The 24,386-nt window shown below is 43.7% G+C and overlaps 3 protein-coding genes across 5 annotated transcripts; 2 read left to right on the top strand and 1 right to left on the bottom strand.

Moving 5' to 3' along the window:
* LOC112218689 (calcium and integrin-binding protein 1) lies at positions 1 to 3,018 on the top strand. Its single transcript, XM_024379714.2, has 7 exons — positions 1 to 219; positions 578 to 612; positions 907 to 1,000; positions 1,121 to 1,274; positions 1,391 to 1,509; positions 1,671 to 1,759; positions 1,847 to 3,018. The coding sequence occupies exons 1-7, from the start codon at positions 169 to 171 to the stop codon at positions 1,866 to 1,868; spliced, it is 564 nt and encodes a 187-aa protein (XP_024235482.1). The 5' UTR covers positions 1 to 168; the 3' UTR covers positions 1,869 to 3,018.
* Positions 1,390 to 6,907, bottom strand: rccd1 (RCC1 domain containing 1). 3 transcript variants are annotated; one of them, XM_042301628.1, is made up of 8 exons: positions 6,295 to 6,907; positions 4,808 to 5,017; positions 4,453 to 4,618; positions 4,136 to 4,257; positions 3,938 to 4,036; positions 3,587 to 3,733; positions 3,478 to 3,507; positions 1,390 to 3,310 (listed from the first exon to the last, which is right to left on the bottom strand). In XM_042301628.1, exons 2-8 carry the CDS (start codon positions 4,827 to 4,829, stop codon positions 3,138 to 3,140), a joined length of 759 nt encoding a protein of 252 aa, XP_042157562.1. In that variant the 5' UTR covers positions 4,830 to 5,017; positions 6,295 to 6,907; the 3' UTR covers positions 1,390 to 3,137. The 3 variants fall into 3 exon arrangements, with proteins under 3 accessions (XP_042157562.1, XP_024235481.1, XP_024235480.1); XM_024379713.2 differs by lacking the exon at positions 6,295 to 6,907 and adding an exon at positions 5,339 to 5,657 and having other exon boundaries at positions 4,190 to 4,257; XM_024379712.2 differs by lacking the exon at positions 6,295 to 6,907 and adding an exon at positions 5,339 to 5,655.
* LOC112218991 (alpha-mannosidase 2x-like) lies at positions 6,834 to 23,101 on the top strand. The gene is given in 23 exon segments (XM_042301172.1): positions 6,834 to 6,839; positions 8,632 to 8,721; positions 8,723 to 8,890; positions 9,081 to 9,225; positions 10,566 to 10,728; positions 11,894 to 12,030; positions 12,310 to 12,483; positions 12,771 to 12,957; positions 13,739 to 13,916; positions 14,001 to 14,203; positions 15,734 to 15,848; positions 17,547 to 17,617; positions 17,701 to 17,866; positions 18,023 to 18,259; positions 18,549 to 18,671; positions 19,948 to 20,196; positions 20,279 to 20,420; positions 21,173 to 21,306; positions 21,540 to 21,614; positions 21,920 to 22,114; positions 22,234 to 22,347; positions 22,594 to 22,662; positions 23,093 to 23,101. Coding segments are annotated over 23 exon segments (3,150 nt in total).
* Positions 23,102 to 24,386: the final 1,285 nt, after the last annotated feature.

The following is a 24,386-nucleotide window of genomic DNA, read 5'->3' as shown; positions in this document are numbered from 1 at the left end:
AATACAACTCAGGTCTGGGTTCCATTGGCGCAGGCAGCCGCAGAATAGCAGGTGGCACTTCTACTTAATAATATTACGTAAATTCCGGAAAGGGAAGTGGCTCCTTTGGAAAGTTATCGAAGCAGAAAGTTCTCAGAAGTTATCTAGCTTAACAAACAGAAGGGAAACATGGGAACAACACCAAGTCAATTAGGGAAGGATCTGCTCTCAGAATATCAGGTGACATAAGATATTTAACGTGAATTAGATATCTAACCAATAAAGTGTACACAACAAGTTGTTGGCCATTGTCGTTAGTAGGTTAGGGAAGAACTAATGTTACCTAAAAGCGAACCAAGTTGTTTTTAGCCAGCTAGCTATTTATCGTTACTTTTTGCCCTCATAAAAGAGTCGCGGCTCAGCTTGAATTATTGCCTATATTAACTAGCGAGTGCATGTTCAGCTTTTGACGACTGTTAGCTAGCTAACTAGGACAACTTGTTGAGCACATTGCAAGTGACTGATAGAAGCAAGAAGCAAAAAAACATGGAATGCGTGTGTAGTATTAGAAAATAATGTATTAACACTTCCCTTCCAGGAGCTGACATTTCTTACAAAACAAGAAATTATGTTGTAAGTAATTAGCTTTATTCATAATCATTTCAATTGACTGATACTGTTGTTTTCAATATCATATTTGATACAAATACAGTATATAAATACATAGGCTCCATTTTGCTAGAGCTTAACGTCCTTGTCAACTGAAGGGCCAAAGTCCTAATTTACAACGAAATTTGACCGGCAAGATGGATTGTTTGAACTAGGTTGGAATGGTTTGTCATTTTAGATTTAATGCGAAAGGGACTTGATGAACAATCAACATCCATACAGGCAGAGCTGAGTTTGTTTGATGCGTCCTTTCTGTAGGGCACACAAGCGATACAGTGAACTCCTCTCCAAAGAGGACAGAAACCTCACCAGTGTGCCCATGGAGAAAGTCCTTTCACTGCCAGAACTCAAGGTGACAAGATTGCAATTGAAATTCTACTCCATTACTAATACTTGAATGTTGTTACAAATCATTGTAATATGTTGGATTTCCTTTGGTCCCTAATGTTTATGTTCTGTCCCCACCCTTTAGTCCAACCCTTTCAGGAAAAGGATCTGCCATGTATTCTCAACATCTGATATGAAAGATGGAAGTCTCACCTTTGAGGACTTTCTTGATCTCTTGAGTGCCTTCAGCGATTCAGCTACACTGGAAATCAAGTCCCACTATGCATTCCGCATTTTTGGTAATACAATTGTTGGGAATTCATGGGGTACACATGGGGTATGTCATGTATTCATGATGTCTGGCAGTGTGTGGGTGGCTGGTGAAAACAAAATAGGAATTGTTTTGTCTGTTCAGACTTTGATGACGATGGCACTCTGGATGGTGGGGACCTGGAGAAGCTGGTGAACTGTTTGACTGGTGAGACTGAAGACACAAGGCTTACACCTGAAGAGATGAGGCAGCTCATCAGCAATGTAAGTTTACAGATTAAGGCCACTATTGTTTCTTCCCAATGTGAGCCTACCTCAAGGAAGACCTGTGTATGATATAGTCAGGTCTGCTTTATATGATTTCAAGTCTCCGTCTGCAATATCCAAGAGTAAAGCAACTACTTATTTACTTTTCAATTTGACAGATTCTTGAAGAGTCAGATATAGACAAAGATGGGACAGTAAATCTGTCAGAGTTCCAACATGTTATCTCCAGGTCACCAGATTTCATCAGGTGAGTTGAAATCTGATTAGAATATCTCTCCATAATCACTACATTTGAACTATGTACCCCCCTCTAATATTTCACATTTTTCTTCAGTTCTTTTAAGATTGTGCTGTGAAGTCTACGAATAACACACCAGGATATGGATGCTTTGGATTCATACAAAAAGAGGACCTCTTCTATTTTTTTTTTTCATTGTAATACCAATAACTTTGAGATTTTGCCTTAAATTATACAGAGTGCCCCCCCCCCCAGACTAAAGGTTCCTAAGCTTCTGGGCATGTGCGGATCACGCACTGGCAATGTTTTTACCTACTTGACACATACATTTGTGTTGCATCTTTCCTTTCACATTTTATTGTCAATCGTGAATGATAGAGATAATAATGGAGTCTTTGTAGGCACCAACTCCGCCGTGGTTCATGGACAAAGCCTAAGGGGAAATTAATGGTGTTTTTGGATAAATGCCATAAATAAATTTAGGTAAACACGGGCTTAAGAGATTTTTTTTTTGTTCTGAGAATCTTTATCAGCTAACATCACTTTCTTGAATTTAAGAATTTATATAATCAACAACAAAAAAAGCATAGCACAAAGGCTTAATTCATAAGTCATGTTAACTGACTGGTATCTGATATATAACAAAACATAAGATCTCCTCAGCCTGTGTTAACCTCAGACCTTACTGTCTGCATTTATTCCAAAACCCTATTCTTTCCCCATTCATTTTTCGCAGGGATGGCTGAACAAACCAAAGGTAACTAATTTCCTGGGTTTTAGGACTACATGCTGGCAACTTGAATTATCAGAGCTCAACAAGTTTTTATTGTTGTTTCTAATTATGGGCTAGTGAGCAAATTTTAGAGCAGATGTTACTGTAGCATAGTTTAGGCTGTGTTTTTGCCAAGTGGCCACATGGATTTTTTGGTTGTTGTCTGACAGTAGTCATACTATTATATTTGGTTCTGTTTTGTAGAATACCATCATTGTGATCTTGCAGACATTGAATCAGCTTTGATCAAACTTTATTAAACAAGCTCCATTAGCCAGAGTAGCCTGTTCTCTGAGTAGTACAGAGTGTGCATAAAGTAGAGAATTTTTCCGGGGGGGGGAAGGTTCGGGAAAGTCTGATCCACAACCTAAATTATATTGGTCTGTGTAGATTCATATTTTCTGTTTGAAAATGTATTTCTACATCATGTCAGTGCTCTCTTAACGGAAACTTTTTAAACTCTATAAAGAGCTAGAATAAAAGTAATCAAGTCTTAGTCACTGACTTTACTTTATTTGTCTGAAACAAGCAGCTAGTCAATCAATCTGTACACTGTCCTTAGTACTCAACTCCTACAGGCAGTTTTTCCATTCTATGTAGTTCTTGGTTAGAGGATTAAGGATGTGTGTCAGGATGGAGAGAGGGGTCCTCTTTGATAGCAGAAACAAAAGTGTTCCATGGTCCACACACTACATCCACCACACGCAGCCCCTGGTCCTTGAAAAACTCTACCCTTCTTGGCTCGTCTGAACTGTTCTCAGTCCCCTGTCCCAGCTGGCCGTATTCACCTGAAACGGTGGCAAATGTGAAGCTTGTAGCCGTGCATATGAGTAAAGGCCATGTCTATCCATTCATTGATATGAATTCCTGGGTGAAATACATAACGGCTATTTATTCAATACACAGGCCTACTCAAAGCCACGTAGACTAGAATATTTGACATTTTAAACCTTACCCCAGCCCCAAGTGTAGAGATCACCTGTACCTGTAAAATAAATAGAAAAAATACTCAAGTCATCTCTCTAAATTAGTAGTTTGAGGCAGCTTGTGTGAGGGGCTCTTACTTGTGACTGCCGCAGTGTGACGCGACCCACAGCTGATCTTGCTGATCTCACATGACTGAGTAACATCCACCAGGGCTGGGAAGGCCTGTATTGATATGAACACCTCGTCGTAGCTCTCCTCTTCATCTTTACATGTGCTGGCACCACCTAAACATGCAGCAGTTCAGATAACATATTTATATGTTGTCTATCTACACCAGTCCAGAACCTCAATGTAGGCGTTTTGCAACGCAGCCAATTAGAGGGTCTATAAGTATCATCCATTTGCCTGTATGAACACTGAATTTTAAAATGAGCTGAGCTGGTGGGTCTGCCCTCCCAAAATATAACACAGATTTCAGACAGGCAGACCTGTGTCCTGGCTCTTCTGCTGCTCTCCTCTTAGGGCTCGTGATGGCAGTCCCACCTGGCCACTCTCATTCCAGCCCCACACGTACAGGTCTCCCCCAGCTGTGGACCAGACTAGTGATCACATTGACTGAATAATGCAATGCAATCACTCTACTTTATCATTCTTTTGTAAGTTCCATCCCAGTCAGTCCCTCTTACCACTGGTGCAGACAGAGTGCCAACCCCCGGCGGCCACAGTGCTCATGGACATACCCATTAGTGCCTCCATTGCTCTGGGCTCCTCCTGGGGGCTCAGGTCCCCATGTCCCAGCTGCCCATGGCTGCCAACACAAGGAAGCAAGGTTTTCAGAACATTTAATACAGATCCTATGCTGTCGTTCATTCTGCCATGTCTGATGTACCCAAAAATAGTCATCAGTAACCTATGAAAGGTGTGCTGAAAAAATGCCTATTGATTAAACTGTTGTACAGGATTTGTTAATTCCATTACGAAACATGACATTTGTTGTCTTCACCTGCCTGAGCCCCAGGTGTAGATGACTCCAGATGCAGTGAGGAGGACTGCGTGCTCTGTGCCTAGTGCCAGGCTAACAGCCAGTAGTTGTGGGGAAAGTGGGCGGTAAAAGGGAGGGTTGGAAGCTATGTACCCTCCTGGAACTAATGGGAATGCTAGTGAGGGCCCTACAAAACACACAAGAATGCATTATGATTACAACATTATTGAAATGCAACTATTGATTAGAGCTTCAATATATTTTCCACACACCTGTACATGGACCTGAGAGTGGGGGAAATAACCATATTTACTTAATTCTAGGGGTTGTGGGTGGTACCAACTATGCTACAGCGCCAGTCAGTATGAATCAATACCAGTATTATCTGGAATCACCATACTCCACCCTGGTTTCGTCTCATTTCGCTCAGAGTTCCAGCACTCTACTCTGTCTGTGAAAGACAGGGCCAGATATGCCTCGCTGATATGTGCATCCTGGCACCCTCGGCTTTCCTCTACACAGCCGCCACATCCTCTCTGACTGGGGGCCCCTACTCCAAAACCTGCCAAACACAGCCTTCCATCACCTGAAACGTAAACAAATGATACAGTTGAGGGGAAACTTTGAAACAGTCCATGTAGGTTTACGAATTGAGGTACATGGTTGCAACTTAATTGATACACTGGAAACTGGTTCATGCAGTTATCAACCTTTCACTGCGGTCTCTGGTTGAGCGGTCTGCCAGTTATTATCACGAGAAGGCAGCCCGTACAAAAAAATATAGCCGTTTTGAAACTGCAGTCGACGGGTATTTTGGACGCAGGATTTGGCAGCATACTGCAGTTATACTAAGCTCTGACTGCAATCTCCTTTTGTAAGGGATGATCGAGTTGAGTACTATACTCACTATTTGAATGCAGAGCTGCTCTTCGACTCCAACTTGTCCTGATCTGCGGATCAACATTGCTATTATGTTGACAGATTTGGACAGGCTCCTCTTCCAAATTCCGACAAACAATATCAATAGAGATTGGATATATCACGTTGGCATCTCCGGCACTTTCCCCATCAGTCAATTTTTCATTCGTTCGTATTTGTCCAAAGCCGTTGAAGCCAAATCCAAACCAATTCATCAGCAACTCTGCGTTTCGCGGTAGCGTAAACAAAACAATCCGTACAACGTTGCGATCAGTGCTACAGATAGAACAACGAGACAGATACTTCACCGGATGTATAAATGTGAAGCATCCGCTTTGCGTTTCCAGTCATTACCAAATATGGTAGTGAAAGGAAATCCACTGGCCGGCAGTGGGTGAAGATAAAACGACATGGGTTTTGGCTGACATTCTGCAAATTCTCATCGATTAAACATTTGATCTCAATTGAATTTTCTGTTCCCAAAATAAGAATCTGTTTTGAACAGAGTGGACTACGTTTTGTACACTTTACCCTTTGGCATTACCGCCCTCAACTGGACTACAATATAAATCCATTAGGCTATACTTATACATATATATATATATATATTGTAATGAAATAGCAGGGAGCAGGTCTCGAACCCTCGAACTTCAGGCCCGGGGTCCGGCGCGCTATCGACTGCCGCAAAAGCATGTTCGTGCGGCAGGGTAGATTACAGTGACTGTTTCACAGCGCTCCCCACCGGTCTGGGTTGCACCAAACAGCAGGCATCACAAACACCAGGAATCTTTAACTTCACACTTAACTCTAAATTATTCCTTTCAATGGTACAGATCTTAAACCAAGTAGCGTGACATAGAGCGTCCACTCTCTCTGGTCATAATAAATACAAACAAATATCACAAGTTCACGACAGGTTACCTTCACTGATTCAAATGCACCCACCTCCTTTCTCATCCACCCAGAAACCAAAAATGGATCCGCTAAAAAGCAAGGATCCCCTTTCTACAAAATGTCACTCCTAATGGACCAGGTTCTTCTTTATCATGTCCATTGATGCCAGGCTCATGTTTCGAGTTCTTCAACACAATTTCCACCTCACATAACTCGCCCTCATTCACTTCCATTTCACCTCCAGAATTCGGGCTGGCGCACAGCCCACTCTGTTTGCACTTGACACCAGTCTTATTCAACACCCTATCTCCATTTTTATCGCCATCTTCCTCAAATTCAAGTCCAAACCTCTGTTTTCCTCATTCTCTTCGACCTCTTCTTCCTATTTGTTCCCTCCATTCCTCAGAAATCCACATGTTTGTGTCCCTGGCCCAATATTCCTATTCTCACGACTTTTCTTGCAGCCTGGTGGCATCCGGACGTAACCCCATCTCATAGTCGTCCTGCTCACCTCGGAAACGTGTCTTCCCTGGGCGCCGACATTTGTAGAGCATCTTCCTGGTCATTTTCATCTCTTGCCTCCAGCATCCATGGGTGTGAGAGAATTTGATCCGTTCGATTGTGGGAGGTCAGATCAGCGTATTGAATGCATGCTGTGCAGTTGTCCGACGAGTTGAAACTAATTGCATATATTAACACTGGATTGCTGATGCTATTCCTTTATCTTGCTGACATTTTTCCCGTCGTGCATTTCCTTTGCATTCCCTGACAATTTCTACAAGTGTTTAATGTTTCCAACATGTTATTTATGTTGTTCTATAATGCACAGAGAAACAGAAATTATTGACTTGAACCTTCTTATAATATGGATCATTTTTTATTCCCTTTCCTATTTCCACTAGATTTCCAATGTCTCAGTTATTGTTTGTAAACCAAAAACACCAAGACTTTAGAAGGCTGTCTGACAGAAAAACTTGCAATGTTAATACATCTGAGTGATTTCATTAAAAGCTGATCCATTGTATCGAAATAATTTCATCACCAAAGACTGCATCTAGCCTTAAATATTTATGTGCAATTTCTGGATTATGGAAATCACAGGAGGCTGCTGAGGGGAGGATGCTCATAATAATGTCTGGAACTGAGTGAATGGAATTACATCAAACACATGGAAACCTCTTTGATACCATTCCACTTATTATGTTCCTGCCATTACTACGGGCCCATCCTCCCCAAATAAGGTGCCACCAACCTCCAGTGATGGAAATTAATTTCAAAGCAAGATGTGTCAACCAATAATAAGTATAAACATTGGATGACTGACAGGGGGCGTTGTATTGAAGCTACCGCCAACTTGGTACTCCTGTAAAAAAAATATATATATATATATATATATTTTGGAAGCTATATAAATGCATTTATTAATGTTTACATTCGTTTTTGCCACATTTATTTTATTAAAGACACCTTAATACATACTTTTAAATGATGTGAGCTAAACATACAAATAAAAAAATAGATACAGTACCAGTCAAAAGTTTGGACACACATACTCATTCAAGGGTTTTTCTTTATTTTTACTATTTTCTACATTGTATAATAATAGTGAAGACATCAAAACTGAAATAACACACATGAAATCATGTAGTAACCAAAAAAGTGTTAAACAAATCAATATTTATTTTAGATTCTTCAAAGTAGTACAATGATCCAACCCACCTCCAGGCTGTGTAAGGGCTATTTGACCAAGATGGAGTGCTGCATCAGATGACCTGGCCTCCAGAATCACCGAACCTCAACCCAATTGAGATGGTTTGGGATGAATTGGACCACAAAGTGAAGGAAAAGCAGCCCACAAGTGCTCAGCATATGTGGGACTCCTTCAAGACTGTTGGAAAAACATTCCTCATGAAGCTAGTTGAGAGAATGCCAAGAGTGTGCAAAGCTGTCGTCAAGGCAAAAGGTGGATACTTTGAAGAATATGTTTAACACTTTTTTTGTTACATCATTATTCCAGGTGTGTTATTTCATAGTTTTTATGTCTTCACTATTATTCAACAATGTAGAAAACAGTGAAAATAAAAAACCCTTGAATGAGTAGGTTTGCCCAAGAATTTGACTGCTACTGTAGGTAGGGCTAAAGTGAATAGGCAACAGGATAGCTAGTAGCAGCAGCACAGGAAGTGTGAACGTGTCTGGTGTAAGTATGCGTGTGTTTTGGTGTCGGTGTAAGTATGTGTGGGTAGAGTCCAGTGTGTGTGTGCATTGACTCAGTGCAAGGTAGTTGGTGCAAAAATCCATAAATATAGGCTAGCTAGTCCTGTTTAGCACCTCCTGTGACGTTCATCCCCATTTTTCCCCCTGGGTCCTTTTCCTCCTGCGTTCTAGAGCCAAATCTCTGTTCTGCAGAACCGCATAGAACAGCTGGAGCAGCTACTGGAGGAGAACCACCAGATCATCAGCCACATCAAGGACTCCTGTTCTGGAGCTGACCGACTCTGGCGCTGTGTCCCCCAGCGGACAGCTGCCCTTCCGTAGTGCCAATGGTTCCTGGGTCCTGCCCTTTGATGGACGCCCCACCTTTCTCTCCGTCAAGCCCCAAGACTGCCAGTTCGCCCAGGGTCGACGCGGACCTACCGACCTGCAGGTGACCAGCTCGGTCTCGGAGGAACTCTGTTGTTCTGTTGGCCATCAGTAGGTGTGTGTGTAATTGTTAACATGCTGTCTCTTGTCTATGTGGCAGGTTTAAGGTGAGGTTACAGATGTCATGTGATTTGCCTCTGTTCTAAATGCAAAGCAGAGTTAAGTTTAGCTAACTTTGGTCTGTTGCCTTCCAGATGCTAGACATATACTCCCTGTTGATGTTTGACAATGTGGATGGGGGTGTGTGGAAACAGGGCTTTGAGATCACCTATGAGCCTGGGGCGTGGGACAATGAACCGCTGCAGGTGTTTGTGGTCCCTCACTCCCACAACGACCCAGGTGAGACATGGCTCTAAAACTGGGTTCTTCAGGGCACATTGTAGCAAAAGACGAAGGAAGGCCAATTTCTAAGGAAACAAAAAAGTGAATAAAATATTTTCTTAATATATTTTATATATATATTAAGCAAAAAAACGAAACATTGATTGAGTTATTACCTGCAATATTAAGCAAATGACTGGATTGACAAATTGAGTGACGCAAATGACTCGATTGATAAATTGAGTGACACAATGACATTAGAATTCCAACGTCTTAGTTATTTTTTAGATTAGAACGGCTGTGTATTAGCACAAGATTTGATTTTAGCCAGAGACCAACAGTTCCATTAGATTTGTGTACAGCCAATGCAAGGCCAGCTAGCTAACTTGACAGTTGTTGACTTTGGAAGAAACCGTCAAGTTTTGTAATTCAGTAGCTGGAATAGCCATTCATTATGGTTCCATTTAATTACCATAGACTTTGCTCTTTACCAAGGTGTCACTGAGTAAATGTTCACAGCTTGTCCTGGGTCTGTGGAGAGCTATGAGAGACCACTGAGGCCAGAGCCCTGAGAGACCACTGAGGCCAGAGCCCTGAGAGACCACTGAGGCCCTGAGGCCAGAGCTTTTAAGGTTTAACAAGACTGCAGGTAAAGGGAAGTAGGTCAAACCGCAGGACTGGCACCAAATCAGTCCTGCAGACAACGCAATGATAAAATGCCCCTTTCACTGTCGGTCCTTTAGTCTATTTGGTTGGTCTACCTTCTACCAGTCTGTGCATCCAGTGGCGTGGACTCCTATGGTTTAGTCTATGGTGAGCATATTGCTCTATAGATTAGTTAGTGCTAGGCTGCACTGTTTATGTATTGAAGAGTCATCAACTTCTCTCCTTTCTGAGAGATTCATAGTCTGCTTGTTTCTCAGCCTCTGACAATACATTCAAGGTGGTTCATTGTTACTGTTCTGTTTAAATAATAAAACGGGAGTTTGAACGTGTCTGGTGTAAGTATGGTGTACCACTGACCTGCTTTTACCCCTCCTTGACATGGCAAAATACATGATAGGAAATAGTACAGTACTGTCTGTTAGGGTGTAGATTCACTCTTTATTGTTCATCTTCTATTTATGTCTGAAACTGACCTACCCTCAAACCAAGGTCCTGGGTTATATTTCATAGACACAAATGTTTTGAAATGGGGAGGTAGCCTATTACTTGAACTTTTCCTATAAGGGATTCCTCTTTTCATTTTAAATTGTTTTGCTGCGTGTCCGTGCCAGTCAAACTGAAGAGGACCCTGTTCCTCCTGATCTGGGTTGTTGTGCTCATCACCTCTGTGCTGCGATCTCCTGTCCCGACAGGCTGGATCAAGACATTTGATAAGTACTACACAGATCAGACGCAGCACATCTTCAACAACATGCTGGTCAAGCTGACTGAGGACCCACGCAGGAAATTCATTTGGTCTGAGATCTCCTTCTTCGCCAAGTGGTGGGAGAGTGCCGACATGCACAAGCCATGCGCAAGTGCGGATCACAGTCACAGCACAGGCTCTCAAACATCTTACTCCAACACAATTTAAGTCTGCCACTGTTGGTTCTTCCCTAAAGCAGCTAAGCCGTCCGTTGAGGATTGCCCACATAGGGAAGAGTCAATAGTGGCAGACTTGGTAGATAAAAATTCAGTTGTTGTAGTGTCGTAATACAGTATTTTGCGTGTGTGTGTATATATGATATTATAAATACCTCACATGCAACTTGTAATAAGACTAAGCAATTATCCTATTAAAATGTGACTCCATAAGATAAATAGCAATATGCAAGAGACTATAGTTAGAGTAATAGGCAATGAAGAAATGTCTGAGAATGGAATTCTAAATACAGGTGTATTTAATTACTTTAGAAAATGAATGATAAGCTTATGCCTTGCATAATGTTAAGTTACAAAGCATTATAAGGCAGTATTCTAAGCATGGTCAGAGCGAGAGAGCGAGACAAAGAAACCATGGGAAGAGGAAGAGGGTAAGACATGGTGTAGGTATATCACCACAGAAAGTCAGGAACAAACAGAATCTAATATCCTTTTTATAGTGTAAGCATTGGACCTATTTGGATTTCAAAAACAGAGTTGTTGACCAATGGAATTACTGTGAAGTTAACCTCTAATCCGATATTGGACCTACAGGATGTAACCTCTGGTTCTCAGAGGTGAGACAATGGGGGTTGGCAAGATCAACACAGAATGCTGCATTCCTAAGACAACACAAAGGAATTAATACGAGTTAATACGAGTCACTTCGGGGGCTGCCCTACTTTGTTGTTTTCTGTAAGCAGGAACTCACCCAGCTGTGAATGTCTACCCAACTAGCAAAACAGTGTCTTTTCAGTATCTCTTATCTCAGTGTAAACAACCTGCCAGGTCACATTAGCAGCGTGATCTACTATAATTAGCTAATAAGTGCCACATCTCCCTTGGCAGAGAGACCAGATGCTTCTAAAATAGCTGGTTATTTGGTTGACGCGGTGGCTCCAAGTAAGCGTTTGCTTTTCAAATCAAATTGTATTTGTCACTTACTTCATAAACAACAGGCAGGTGTAGACTAACAGTGAAATACTTACTTATGAATCCTTTTCCAACAATACAGAATTTTCCTCATGTCTTTACTGGGTGGATGTCTTAAATCCTCTCGCTGTCGCAGGCTAATCCTGGGAGGGCAGCTGGAGATGGTGACCGGAGGTTGGGTTATGACTGATGAGGCCAACGTTCACTACTTCGCCATGATTGACCAGCTCATAGAGGGCCATCAGTGGCTGGAGAAGAACGTGGGTAAGCAACACGCTTCCCCTCTCTGAGATGCCTTCTCTTACTCATGCAAGGGGGTTTGCCCACTGTGATGTTTGCAGCAGAAGCATTGGAAAGTTAAAATAATTCAAACTCTGAGTGGATAACTTTGCAACAACACCTTTGCGCGTATTGTGTGAAATCCTGTATGACTTCGGTCATAGTCCTGTTGCAGTAGGAGTTCCATTATGACATAGAAACTGTGCACCATGCTTTGTTGTATTCTCCATGATGGTAACCCTCCTGTGCTGTGCCCTACTGTATGTGTGACCCCTCAGTCGGGTTGGGCGGTGGACCCCTTTGGCCACAGTGCCACCATGGCCTACTTGCTGAAGAGGGCCAACCTGACCAGCATGCTCATCCAGATGGTCCACTACTCCATCAAGAAGCACTTCGCCACCAGCTGCAGCCTGGAGTTCATGTGGAGGCAGTCGTGGGGTCCGTTGCTGGCTGTTTTCGTGGCAGCAGACCAATCTCATCTATTTACACCATAATGTGCTTATCTCTCTGGAATGCAGATTTCCAATGAGTGCTGCCACTGTATGGCCTTTCAAATTCAAATTGAGGATGAAGGAAATGTTGTACTATAAAATGTGGCCAATTTATAGTTTGGACTAAGAACACTAACAGTTGTTTGTTCCTTGCTTGTATTTGCATTGTACTTTTGAATTCACACAAACCCCAAAATAAAAATGTAAAAATCTTCCTTTCTTTTGTGTTGCCAGACCAGGAGTCGGGCACGGACATCTTCTGCCACATGATGCACTTCTACAGTTATGACGTGCCACACACCTGCGGACCTGACCCCAAGATCTGCTGCCAGTTTGACTTCAAGAGGCTGCCAGGCGGCCGAGTCAACTGTCCCTGGAAGGTTCCTCCGCGGGCCATGGTGAAGGCCAACGTGGCAGAAAGGTGAGCCCAGCAGAGAGCCTCCCCCCGGCCTTGTACGCCACACTGCTAGGGGGGAAATGTCAGACCTGTGGGTGCAGAGAAACATGGAAATATGCAACCGGCTTTGTAGACCTTCACTGCGACTTGCTTATCAATGAATAGTTTTGTGTAGAAAAAAACCCGCTTCATGGAACTTTCCAAAGCACACATTACTGAGAGAGTCTAATGGAAAATAGCTCTCTCACTGAAAGCTATTGATTGCCCTTTTCCATTCAAGCTCCTCTTTTTATCTTCCATTTTCTAAGGTCATGTCAGTCATGTATTGCCCTGTACCACTGGCATTGCGCAGGGATGCACACACTCATTTACATTGACATTTTAGTCATTTAGCAGACACTCTTATCCAGAGCAACTTACAGTAGTGAGTCAATACATTTTTGTTATTTTTCCCCGTACTGTTCCCCCGTGGGAATCAAACCCACAACTCTGGCATTGCAAGTGCCATTCTCTACCAACTGAGCCACACAGGACTACATAACTAAGAGACTATTGAACATGTAATGCGTTTCAAAAGAAGACATTTCCACACACTGCTTGCAAGCTTTCTTATTTTCATTCAAATATACTTTGACGGAGGTCAATAGACAGAAAGTTTGTAGTCTTGAAAAGGAAGTTGATAAAATAAAAAAAACTTGAAAACAATGACATTTTCTTGACAGTCTTCATCCATAATGGTCAGTTACATGATTATACACTTACAGTGCCAGTCCTACTGTGACCTGAGTCACTCTCTCCACCCCAGGGCCCACCTGCTCTTGGACCAGTACCGTAAGAAGTCCAAGCTGTTCCGCAGTAAGGTGGTTCTGATTCCGCTGGGAGATGACTTCCACTACGACAAGGCCCTGGAGTGGGACCAGCAGTACCTCAACTACCAGAGACTCTTTGACTACATGAACTCTCACTCTGAGATGCATGTGCAGGTATGTTCATTTTGATTGATATTTGATTAATTCTAAAATGTCTAAAATGTAATGTCTCACCTTTATGGTCCTGTGTGTCTCCAGGCCCAGTTTGGGAGCCTGACCGACTACTTCACTGCGGTTTACATGGCCAACGGTGTGCCCCAGAGTGTCAGACCCCCAGAATACCCGGTGCTGAGCGGGGACTTCTTTGCCTACGCAGACCGAGAGGACCACTACTGGAGCGGCTATTACACTTCCCGGCCCTTCCACAAGAGCATGGACCGGGTGCTGGAGTCCCATCTCAGGTAAGGCCAGATGTAAACAGACAGACATGGCTTTAGTACATCTGTAAAACAGCAAACTCGGTCTCAACCTTTAAGTCTTTACTGAAGACTCATCTCTTCAGTGGATCATATGATTGAGTGTAGTCTGGCCCAGGAGTGGGAAGGTGAACGGAAAGGCTCTGGAGCAACGAACCGCCCTTGCTGTCTCTGCCTGGCCGGTTCCCCTCTTTCCACTGGGATTCTCTGCCTCTAACCCTATTACAGGGGCTGGGTCACTGGCTTACTGGGGCTCTCTCATGCTGTCCCTAGAGGGGGTGCGTCACCTGAGTGGGTTGATTCACTGTTGTGGTCATCCTGTCTGGGTTGGCGCCCCCCTTGGGTTGTGCCGTGGCGGAGATCTTTGTGGGCTATACTCAGCCTTGTCTCAGGATGGTAAGTTGGTGGTTGAAGATATCCCTCTAGTGGTGTGGGGGCTGTGCTTTGGCAAAGTGGGTGGGGTTATATCCTTCCTGTTTGGCCCTGTCCGGGGTGACCTCGGATGGGGCCACAGTGTCTCCTGACCCCTCCTGTCTCAGCCTCCAGTATTTATGCTGCAGTAGTTTATGTGTCGGGGGCTGGGGTCAGTTTGTTATATCTGGAGTACTTCTCCTGTCCTATTCGGTGTCCTGTGTGAATCTAAGTGTGCGTTCTCTAATTCTCTCCTTCTCTCTTTCTTTCTCTCTCTCGGAGGACCTGAGCCCTAGGACCTGAGCTCCAGGACTACCTGACATGATGACTCCTTGCTGTCCCCAGTCCACCTGGCCATGCTGCTGTTCCAGTTTCAACTGACCTGAGCCCTAGGACCATGCCCCAGGACTACCTGACATGATGACTCCTTGCTGTCCCCAGTCCACCTGGCCATACTGCTGCTCCAGTTTCAACTTCCACCTGACTGTGCTGCTGCTCCAGTTTCAACTGTTCTGCCTTATTATTATTCAACCATGCTGGTCATTTATGAACATTTGAACATCTTGGCCATGTTCTGTTATAATCTCCACCCGGCACAGCCAGAAGAGGACTGGCCACCCCACATAGCCTGGTTCCTCTCTAGGTTTCTTCCTAGGTTTTGGCCTTTCTAGGGAGTTTTTCCTAGCCACCGTGCTTCTACACCTGCATTGCTTGCTGTTTGGGGTTTTAGGCTGGGTTTCTGTACAGCACTTTGAGATATCAGCTGATGTACGAAGGGCTATATAAATAAATTTGATTTGATTTGATTTGATTTGATCGACTACGGCAACCGGTTAGTTACTAAGAGAGAGACACAGAATAGAGATAGTGAATACTTTTCCATATAAACGTTTTTAAAGTTGAAAAAGATACTACTATTTCCTTTTTTTCTTTCTACATCCCTGCCTTTGTGACCACTGGTCTCAAAAGAAAAATACAGACATTTTACTCTTAAGTCTCCAACTCAGTTGAATGGTTCAGAAGGAACAGAGAAAAGAGACAAGGCTAAGTGGCCATTCAAGAATACTAGCATAATGTCTCATTGGTCCTTTGTCTTTCCTTTAGTTTACTGCGCTCCCTGCAGGGCCTGAAGAGAGTAATCATTAACGCAGCCCACTTCCTGGTAATGAAAAACAAGGACGTGTATCGCTTCTACCAGACAAAACCCTTCTTAGAGATGGTAACGGACGACATGGAGCTCTAACAATGTATTGCAGTGTTAAAATAGCTCACATAAGCTCAACTTCTTTTTGTATTTTAATTTTCCATATGATTCCTTGTTGTTGACTGTATATCTATCAAGTTGTGATCTACTGCTACTCAGTGCTTCCCTAGTCTAGTAACAAGCAATAAGTGCATTTCTGACTCTCATATACAGTGCCTTCAGAAAGGAATCATACCCTTTGACTTATTCTACGTTTTCTCACCCATCTACACACAATATCCCATAATGACAAAGTGAAAACAGGTTTTTAGAATTTTTAGCAAATTTATTGAAAATGTAATATCTCATTTACATAAGTATTCACACCCCTGAGTCAATGTCAGAATCCCCTTCGGCAACGATTACAGCTATGAGTCTTTATGGGTTAGTCTCTAAGAGCTTTGCACACCTGTATTGTACAATATATGCACATTATTATTTTAAAAATTCTTCAAGTTCTGTCAAATTAGTTGTTGGTCATTGCTAGATAGACATTTTCAAGTTTTGCCATAGATTGCGAAGCCTATTTAAGTCGAAACTGTAAGTAGGCCACTCAGGAACATTAAATGTTGTCTTGGTAAGAAAGTATAGTGTGTTTTAGGTTATTGTCCTGCTGAATGTTGAATTTGTCTCCCAGTGTCTGGTGGAAAGCAGACTGAACCAGGTTTTCCTCTAGGATTTTGCCTATGCTTAGCTCTATTCTGTTTCTTTTTATATAAAAAAAAAATCCCTGGCAGATGACAAGCATACCCACAACATGATGCAGCCACCAAAGTGCTTGAAAATATGAAGTGGTACTCAGTGGTGTGTTGTTGGATTTGCCCCAAATGTAACGCTTTTTATTCAAGATGAAGTTAATTTCTTTGTTGCATTTTTTGCAGTTGTACTTTAGTGCCTTATTGCAAACAGGATGCATGGTTTGGAATAGTTGTATTCTGTACAGGCTTCCTTTTCACTCTGTCATTTAGGTTAGTGTTGTGGAGTAACTCTCCAGACTCAGTTTTCTCCTATGACAGCAATTAAACTGTCGCTGTTTTAAAGTCACACTGGCCTCATGGGAAAATCCCTGAGCGGTTTCCCTCCTCTCCTGCAACTGAGTTAGGAAGGACGCCTGTATCTTTGTAGTGACTGGGTGTATTGATTCACCATCCAAAGTGTAATTAATAACGGCACCATGCTCAAAGGGATATTCAATATCGGCTTTTTTGTTTTTACCCATCTACCAATATCTTTCCTTCTTTGCGAAGCATTGGAAAACCTCCCTTGTCTTTGTGGTTAAGTATATCTTCGACATTCACTGCTCGACTGAGTGACCTTACAGATAATTTTATGTGTGGGGTACAGAGATGAGGTAGTCTTTCAAAAGTAATGTTAAACACAACTCCATGCGACTTGTTATGCGACATGTTACGCAAATGTTTACTCCTGAACATTAGGCTTGCCATGTCAAAGGGGTTGAATACTTACTGACTCAAGACGTTTCAGTTTTTCATTTTTTATTAATTTCTGAAAATATAATTCCGCTTTTACATTATGCAGTTGTGTGTGGGCCAGTGACACAATCTCCATTTAATCCATTTTAAATTCAGGCTGTAACTCAACAAAATGTGGAAAAAGTCAAAGGGCGTGAATACTTTCTCAAGGCACTTTATACTTCTGTGTTTGTGACTATAGGATGATAGGCATGCCACCCAAGACTCCCTGCCCCAGCGCACCCTTATCGAACTGGACCAATCAGGACCTAGGTAACCCTCTCTTCCCCTCTGCCTCAGTACAGTCTCTCATGGGTGGAGTGTTTGACTGATCTCCCCCTGTCTCTCTCTGTTAGGTACCTGGTGCTGTTCAACCCAGTGGAGCAGGACAGGCTGTGTGTGGTGACAGTGTTGGTGAACTCTGTCAGGGTCCGGGTGCTCACAGAGAATGGACAGACCCTCCCTGTACAGCTCAGTGCCCAGTGGAGCTCTGCTAGCCAGATGAGCGCAGAGGGCTTCCAGGTGTGTGTGTATGGTTGCTGGTTTAATTTGTGGCGCTCTCAGTGACTATTTAATGTACATTGTGTGGTACTTCAGTTGACAGGTGCGTTGATATATTATGTGTACCATGAGTGTCTGCCGTGTGTGTGTTTTAACTGTGTTCTCTCCTGTCTGCAGGCCTCCTTCATGGTGCGTCTGCCTGCCCTGGGCCTGGCTGTGTTCCATCTGTATGACTCTGCTGACACCCCCATGACGCTGTGCTCTGAGACCCTGCTGAGGCTGTCTGGTCAGGGGCAGACTGCCCACGCCGTGGACCCCTTCCCATTGCACTCCCAGACAGCAGACCCACAGCTCTTCTACATCTCCACCCAGTCCCTTACACTGGGCTTCTCTGGAACCACTGGCCTGCTGGATGTATGTGGAGGGGAAGAGGCTTGTGGCCGAAATGGCACCCCATTTCCTATATGGTGCACTATTTTTTGCCAGAGCCCTAGGCTGCCATTGCGGATGCAGCCACTGACTATTCTTTGTCTCTAACAGATTGACTGATATGGAAGTCAGCCTAAACGCTGTGACTAAAATTATAAAATTAACCCAAGTCCGTTGATCATTTGCTGAATTCCAAATAGGCAGCACAGACTAATTTGGTTGAAGTGTAATGTATAATTCTCTCTCTCTCGGTCTCTCTCGCTTGGTCCATCAGAGTATCCATCGTAAAGACGACCCCCAGGAGGTCAAGGTTCAGATCCAGTTTGTGACATACGGCACTCGGTCCACAAAGGACAAGAGTGGGGCTTACCTCTTCCTGCCTGATGGGAAGGCTAAGGTGAGCTAGCTGCCAACCCCCCCCATCTGTCCTAGAGCGTCAGGTAGCTCATTTGCAACTGCGACCTGGCCAAGATAAAGCAAAGCAGTTCGACACATACAACAACACAGAGTTACACATGGAATGAACAAACATACAATCAATAATACAGTAGAAAAATCTATATACAGCATGTGCAAATGAGGTAGGATAAGAGAGGTAAGGCAATAAATAGTCTATGGTGGCAAATTAATTACAATGTAGCAATTAAACACTGGAATGGTAGGATGTGCAGAAGATGAATGTGCAAGTTGAGATACTGGGGTGCAAAGGAGCAAGATAAATAAATACAGTATGGGGTAGATTAGATGGGCTATTTACAGATGAGCTATGTGCAATGATCTGTGAGCTGCTCTGACAGCTGGTGCTTAAAGCTAGTGTGGGAGGTAAGAGTCTCTAGCTTCAGAGATTTTTGCAGTTCGTTCCAGTCATTGGCAGCAGAGAACTGGAAGGAAAGGCGGCCAAAGGAGGAATTGGCTTTGGGGGTGACCAGTGAGATATATCTGCTGGAGCGCGTGCTACAGGTGGGTGCTGCTATGGTGACCAGTGAGCTGAGATAAGGTGGGGCTTTACCTACCAGAGACTTGTAGATGACCTGGAACCAGTGGGTTTGACGATGAGTATGAAGCGAGGGCCAGCCAACGAGAGCATACAGGTCGCAGTGGTGGGTAGTATATGGGGCTTTGGTGACAAAACGGATGGTCACTGTGATAGACTGCATCCAATTTGCTGAGTAGAGTGTTGGAGGCTATTTTGTAAATGACATCGACGAAGTGATGTCATGAGTGAAGGATGCTTTGTTGAGAAATAGGAAGCCGATTCTAGATTTAATTTTGGATTGGAGATGTTTAATGTGAGTCTGGAAGGAGAGTTTACAGTCTAACCAGACACCTAGGTATTTGTAGTTGTCCACATATTCTAAGTCAGAACCGTCCAGAGTAGTGATGCAGGACGGATGGGCAGGTGCGGGCAGCGATTGGTTGAAGAGCATGCATTTAGTTTTACTTGCATTTAAGAGCAGTTGGAGCAGTCTGTGCTATTGAGCAAGGCACTTAACTCTAATTTGCTCCAGAGGCGTCATACTCTTATGGCTGACACTGTACATCAACACATTTTACTGTACCTATCCGGTGTATGTGACAATAAAACATATTTTTTAACTGTATAATGTTTTCTGATCAGTCTAACCTGCCTCAATCCATTACAGAAACACACTGTCTCTGTCTCTCCGTCTCAGCCCTACAGTCAGAAGGAGCCTCCGGTGGTGCGTGTGGTTGAGGGCCCTCTCTTCTCTGAGGTAGTGATTATGTACCAGCACTTCCAACAGACCATTCGCATACACAATGTGCCAGGTCTGGACGGTCTGTCCCTGGATGTCACCACCATGGTGGACATCAGAGAACAGTCTAACAAAGAGCTAGCCATGCGTCTGGACACGGACATCCAGAATGACGACACCTTCTACACAGACCTCAACGGATTCCAGGTCAGACGACAACGCACACTTTACACTTGAGTGTCTGACCTTTGGCTTCAATATGTACCTTAATACTGTAATGTTTCCACAGATGCAGCCCCGGCGCCACTTCCTGAAGCTCCCCCTGCAAGCCAACTTCTACCCCATGCCCAGCCAGGCCTACATCCAGGACAGCCATCTCCGCCTCACCCTGCACTCTGCCCAGGCCCTGGGCGTCCCCAGCCTAGAGGGCGGTAGGGAGGGACAACTCATACGTTATTTTTCTTAGCACCTTAGTGTTCCTGAAGTTTTCTATCCCTTATATCTCTAAATAAGTTTTCATTAAGAGGGACTGGTAGAAGTTTTTCCTTTTTTCATTTACTGAAATGTGGTGACTCCTCTGCTGTTTGCCTTTGCAATGTTATCTATGTTTATTTCTATGGAGCTCAGAGAGATAATGGAGGACTCATCTTTGTATCTGTGCCATTATGGTATCTGGTTCAAGAAAAGTCAATTAACTAAGTTGACCAGACCCAACTGGTATTGCATTGGTGTCTATGGGAGACACCCAGTTAAGGAGACCCAACATTTTTTTCCAATGGTAAACGGCCTGAGTGAACTATCTTCATTTATCCACCATTTTTGGCAGTGCCATTGAGACAATCTCCATTTTAAAGTAGTACATTCTCTTCTGTGTTTGTGTTGGGGGGGAAAAGTGCTGGTGTCCTGAACCAAATATTGTAATTCGTTTATTGTGGCCACTAGATGGTGGTGATGTAGCTTAAAGCCATTTGCAAACTATAGGCAACTCAATTTGAAGTGCTCTGATTTTATTGGCTGGTTGATCCCAACCCATAGGAATCCCCACCTTGTTGACTACTTTAACATGGTGGAAGTCCTCAATGACAATATCCATGCTAAAACTGGTTCTATCCAGTATCTAGACTCCCCTATCGATCTCTATGATGGAGCTATATATGCATGTCTCTGCTTTTCCCTCCCTCAGGCCAGTTGGAGGTGATTCTGGACCGGCGGCTGATGCAGGATGATAACCGTGGCCTGGGCCAGGGCCTGAAGGACAACAAGGAGACGGCCAACCGCTTCCGCCTCCTACTGGAGAGGAGGTCCACTGGCAACAAGGTCAGTCAGTCTAAAATCCTCAGATGGGAGTTAGTTTAGGTGTCATATTCAAGCAAATAAACACAATCTAGTCTGGGGGGAAACAGTGGGTGAGCCGGGACTACTTCTCGGTGTGTCACAAATGTCTTAATCTCTCATGCTGCGCTCTTTAACCCATGTCTCCGTTCTTTATTTGTCACTCCCCTCCATTTATTTTTGTCATCTCTCTCGGTCTCCTTCTCCATTGCACTCAGCATGATGGCTTCTTTGCCAAACTCTCCATGTTTCACTCTCTCGTCTCCTTCGCCCTGAGAGGCGGAGCTCAAGAGGTAAAGTTGCCATGGCAACAGCGAGGTCACTAGATACACAGCCGTGGCCGTCTGTCTATATAATCTGTTATAGCTGTTCTTACCTTCTAGTTTAACCTGTGTTTAGCTGCCCTGTACCCTATAGCTATAAAGCCTGCCGTAGCAGCATTGCAAGAAATCCTGGAATTGGATATGCGCTTAAAATACAAATAATTGTTTTCAGCTCTGCAGTTTCCCTGCTGTGTTGACTGTTGAAGCTAATCAGGGTGGGATGGTGTTAGTTATCAGATTTTACCTGTGTTGAAACCTGTCTTCCTGCCTCCCAGGTGGTGGACAGCAGACCAACCAGCTTCCCCTCCCTACTTGGTCACATGACCTCGGCCATCCTCAACCACGAGGTGCTGGCGCTGCCCGTGCTCCCCAAGAAGCGTGGCATCCCTCCCTTGCACACCTTTGCCCCCCTTACAGGGGCCCTGCCCTGTGACTTCCACATGCTCAACCTGCGCAGCGTCCAGCACCAGGTAACTAGAAGTGAAGAAGTAATTGTCCTGTTTGTGGAACGTCAATATACTGGAAGATATAATACATGTAGGGTTCTGTGTACTAACCATTGATGCTAATATGTTTGTGTGACTTGTAGCAGGACACCCACTCCCCGTCTCCCTACACGGCCCTCATCCTGCATCGGAAGGGTCTGGACTGTGACCTGGAGACCCCCAACCCTGGATTCAACTGTACCACTTCCGAGGAACAGGTCAGTGGTCCTCAACAACACACACACATGGATCACCACAGATACAACTGGGGCGATAGTACAGTGTGTTGCACAGACGCATACAGCACTGCAGTGGGAGTCATTCTAGCAGTCTGGAAAGATTCTTCTCTGTGTTAGACATGAGGAGTGACTGGACAAATTGTTCTCTCATACACACTCTTTCTACCTCCTCTTTTTCACAAACTGTATCCATCTCTCGCTCTCTCTCCTTGTCTGTTCCTCCAGCTGGGTGTGTCTTCTCTGTTCCGTAACCTAGACCTACAGCTGCTGCAGCCTGTGTCTCTGTCCCCTCAAGTTAGTGGAAACAATTTTCTTTCAGTTTTTAAATGAACTATATTTGTTTTCTTAAAAAAAAAAATCCCTTCCTAGACTAACTAATGAATGTAAATATTACATGTATAAGGACCTTGGAATGACATGGCGACCGAGTGCAATTTGTAAATGCTTTATTTTTGCCACGTTCAAGCTAGGAAACTCTGGTTGTAGTTATACATGTGCCGCTTTCAACCAATTATCAATTTTCCTAGTTCCGACTACCACATCAATGCGGTGTTATTTTGGACAGTTTTTTTCATCTACTATGGAGCCTATCCACCTGCTGCAGACTAGAGAACTGTTAACTCCGTCACGAGCTCATCACTGAACTTTTATTGATTGCATTGACCGACTGAATGCAGTTGTGTACTACCAGTGTGAATGTTTCCTCTCTCTATCTCTGCAGTAGAGGAGCTGAGGCTATGGCTCTGTAAGATACTGTATGTCAAGCAGAGTCAGTCACTCTAGTCACTACCAGGCTGGGGATTAGGTCTCTCTCTAAGGAAATACCAATCAATACCCATGCTACTTTTTTGTTTTTAGTCATCATTATCTCCCTATTGCATGACTGTACGGCCTGCTATCCTTTCAATCCCCCCTTGCTTGTAGATGGTCTGAAGACTTTCAAACTATTGTTGCGTGAGCCTCTCAAAGCTATCATGTCCCGATGAGTTGGCTGTGGTGGAATTTAAGTTACGTTTGTATTTAAATGCTCCTAAAGCCATTCCTGTGCTCCTGTTCTTTGTGTGTGTACGCCAATCGATGGACGAATGGTGGTGTGTACTATACTGTATGCAGTAGAAGAAACTACTATGATGACGATACCTCTTATTTAACATATGACACATTGGTATGTATATTGATGTGGAAACTTCTGTGAAGAAACAGTATGCTAGAGGAATATTAAGATCTGGAGTGCAGTATCAGGGACAAGGTATCTGTTCATAGCACTGTACTGCTAATCATTATCATTAGTGAGTCTGTGTAGTGGGGTTGGAGGATCTGGCTTTCAAAGCCAGGCATGGAGACCCTGTTTTTAAAGGCCGGATCGTGGTTCAACCTTCCCTTCATGATGATGTGGAGAAATGGTCTGTTGAACGAACAAACGGATTCTTCAGGTCTGACTTTGACAGCGAGTTTACTGGCGCAAACATGGTATTTAAAAAAAATCAGCTTTCATCATAAAACATCTCTATAGCCTTGATCTTGGTGGGGTTAAGGTACCTGTCTATGATTCATTTCTGCCTTTGGTGTTGGTGTGGAAGGCTAAACATCAGTAGCATACATCAGTAATGCCCTGTTTATCAGTTATCTTTGCCATTTCTCACTGTATGTTTCTCCTCTACCATCTCTTAGACCATCCTACTATCCAAATATTTTTTCACCCTGCTGTGTTCTGTTTAACACTCCTCACTCAGAACACACGTACCTACAGTCCAACATTTCACTCTACAATGCTCAGGCACTAGCCTGGCCCAATACAGCGGATGTGCTGTAGTCAACTCCTCTATTGATGTCATACTATCTTTTGGTATGAGAACAAAGAAACCGAGAGGAGTTGGTTGTACGTACCAACAGACTGGACCACCAGACTACCAATGTAGCCTACATCACTTTTCATCATCAGCACTTCCACACTGTCTTTTTCAGATTGCATTTTCCCTCTAGCTATATGTCATAACACTACCCCTGTTCCTAATACG

Source organism: Oncorhynchus tshawytscha, linkage group LG19, assembly GCF_018296145.1.
Source record: "Oncorhynchus tshawytscha isolate Ot180627B linkage group LG19, Otsh_v2.0, whole genome shotgun sequence".
Taxonomy (NCBI): Eukaryota; Metazoa; Chordata; class Actinopteri; order Salmoniformes; family Salmonidae; genus Oncorhynchus; species Oncorhynchus tshawytscha.
The sequence above is the reverse complement of the archived record's forward strand: the minus strand, read 5'-3'. Positions and strand labels throughout refer to the sequence as shown.

Bases quoted from the DNA above. Each gene is read 5' to 3' on its own strand.
- LOC112218689 (XM_024379714.2), top strand. From the start codon at position 169: ATGGGAACAACACCAAGTCAATTAGGGAAGGATCTGCTCTCAGAATAT. The intron at 220-577 runs GTGACATAAGAT...CTTCCCTTCCAG, and splicing joins ATCTGCTCTCAGAATATCAG to GAGCTGACATTTCTTACAAA. The intron at 1,275-1,390 runs GTAATACAATTG...TTGTCTGTTCAG, and splicing joins CTATGCATTCCGCATTTTTG to ACTTTGATGACGATGGCACT.
- rccd1 (XM_024379712.2), bottom strand. From the start codon at position 5,564: ATGAATTGGTTTGGATTTGGCTTCAACGGCTTTGGACAAATACGAACG. The intron at 4,619-4,807 runs GTATTGATTCAT...TGTGTTTTGTAG, and splicing joins GGTGATTCCAGATAATACTG to GGCCCTCACTAGCATTCCCA. The intron at 3,508-3,586 runs GTAAGAGCCCCT...TTTATTTTACAG, and splicing joins TCACACTGCGGCAGTCACAA to GTACAGGTGATCTCTACACT.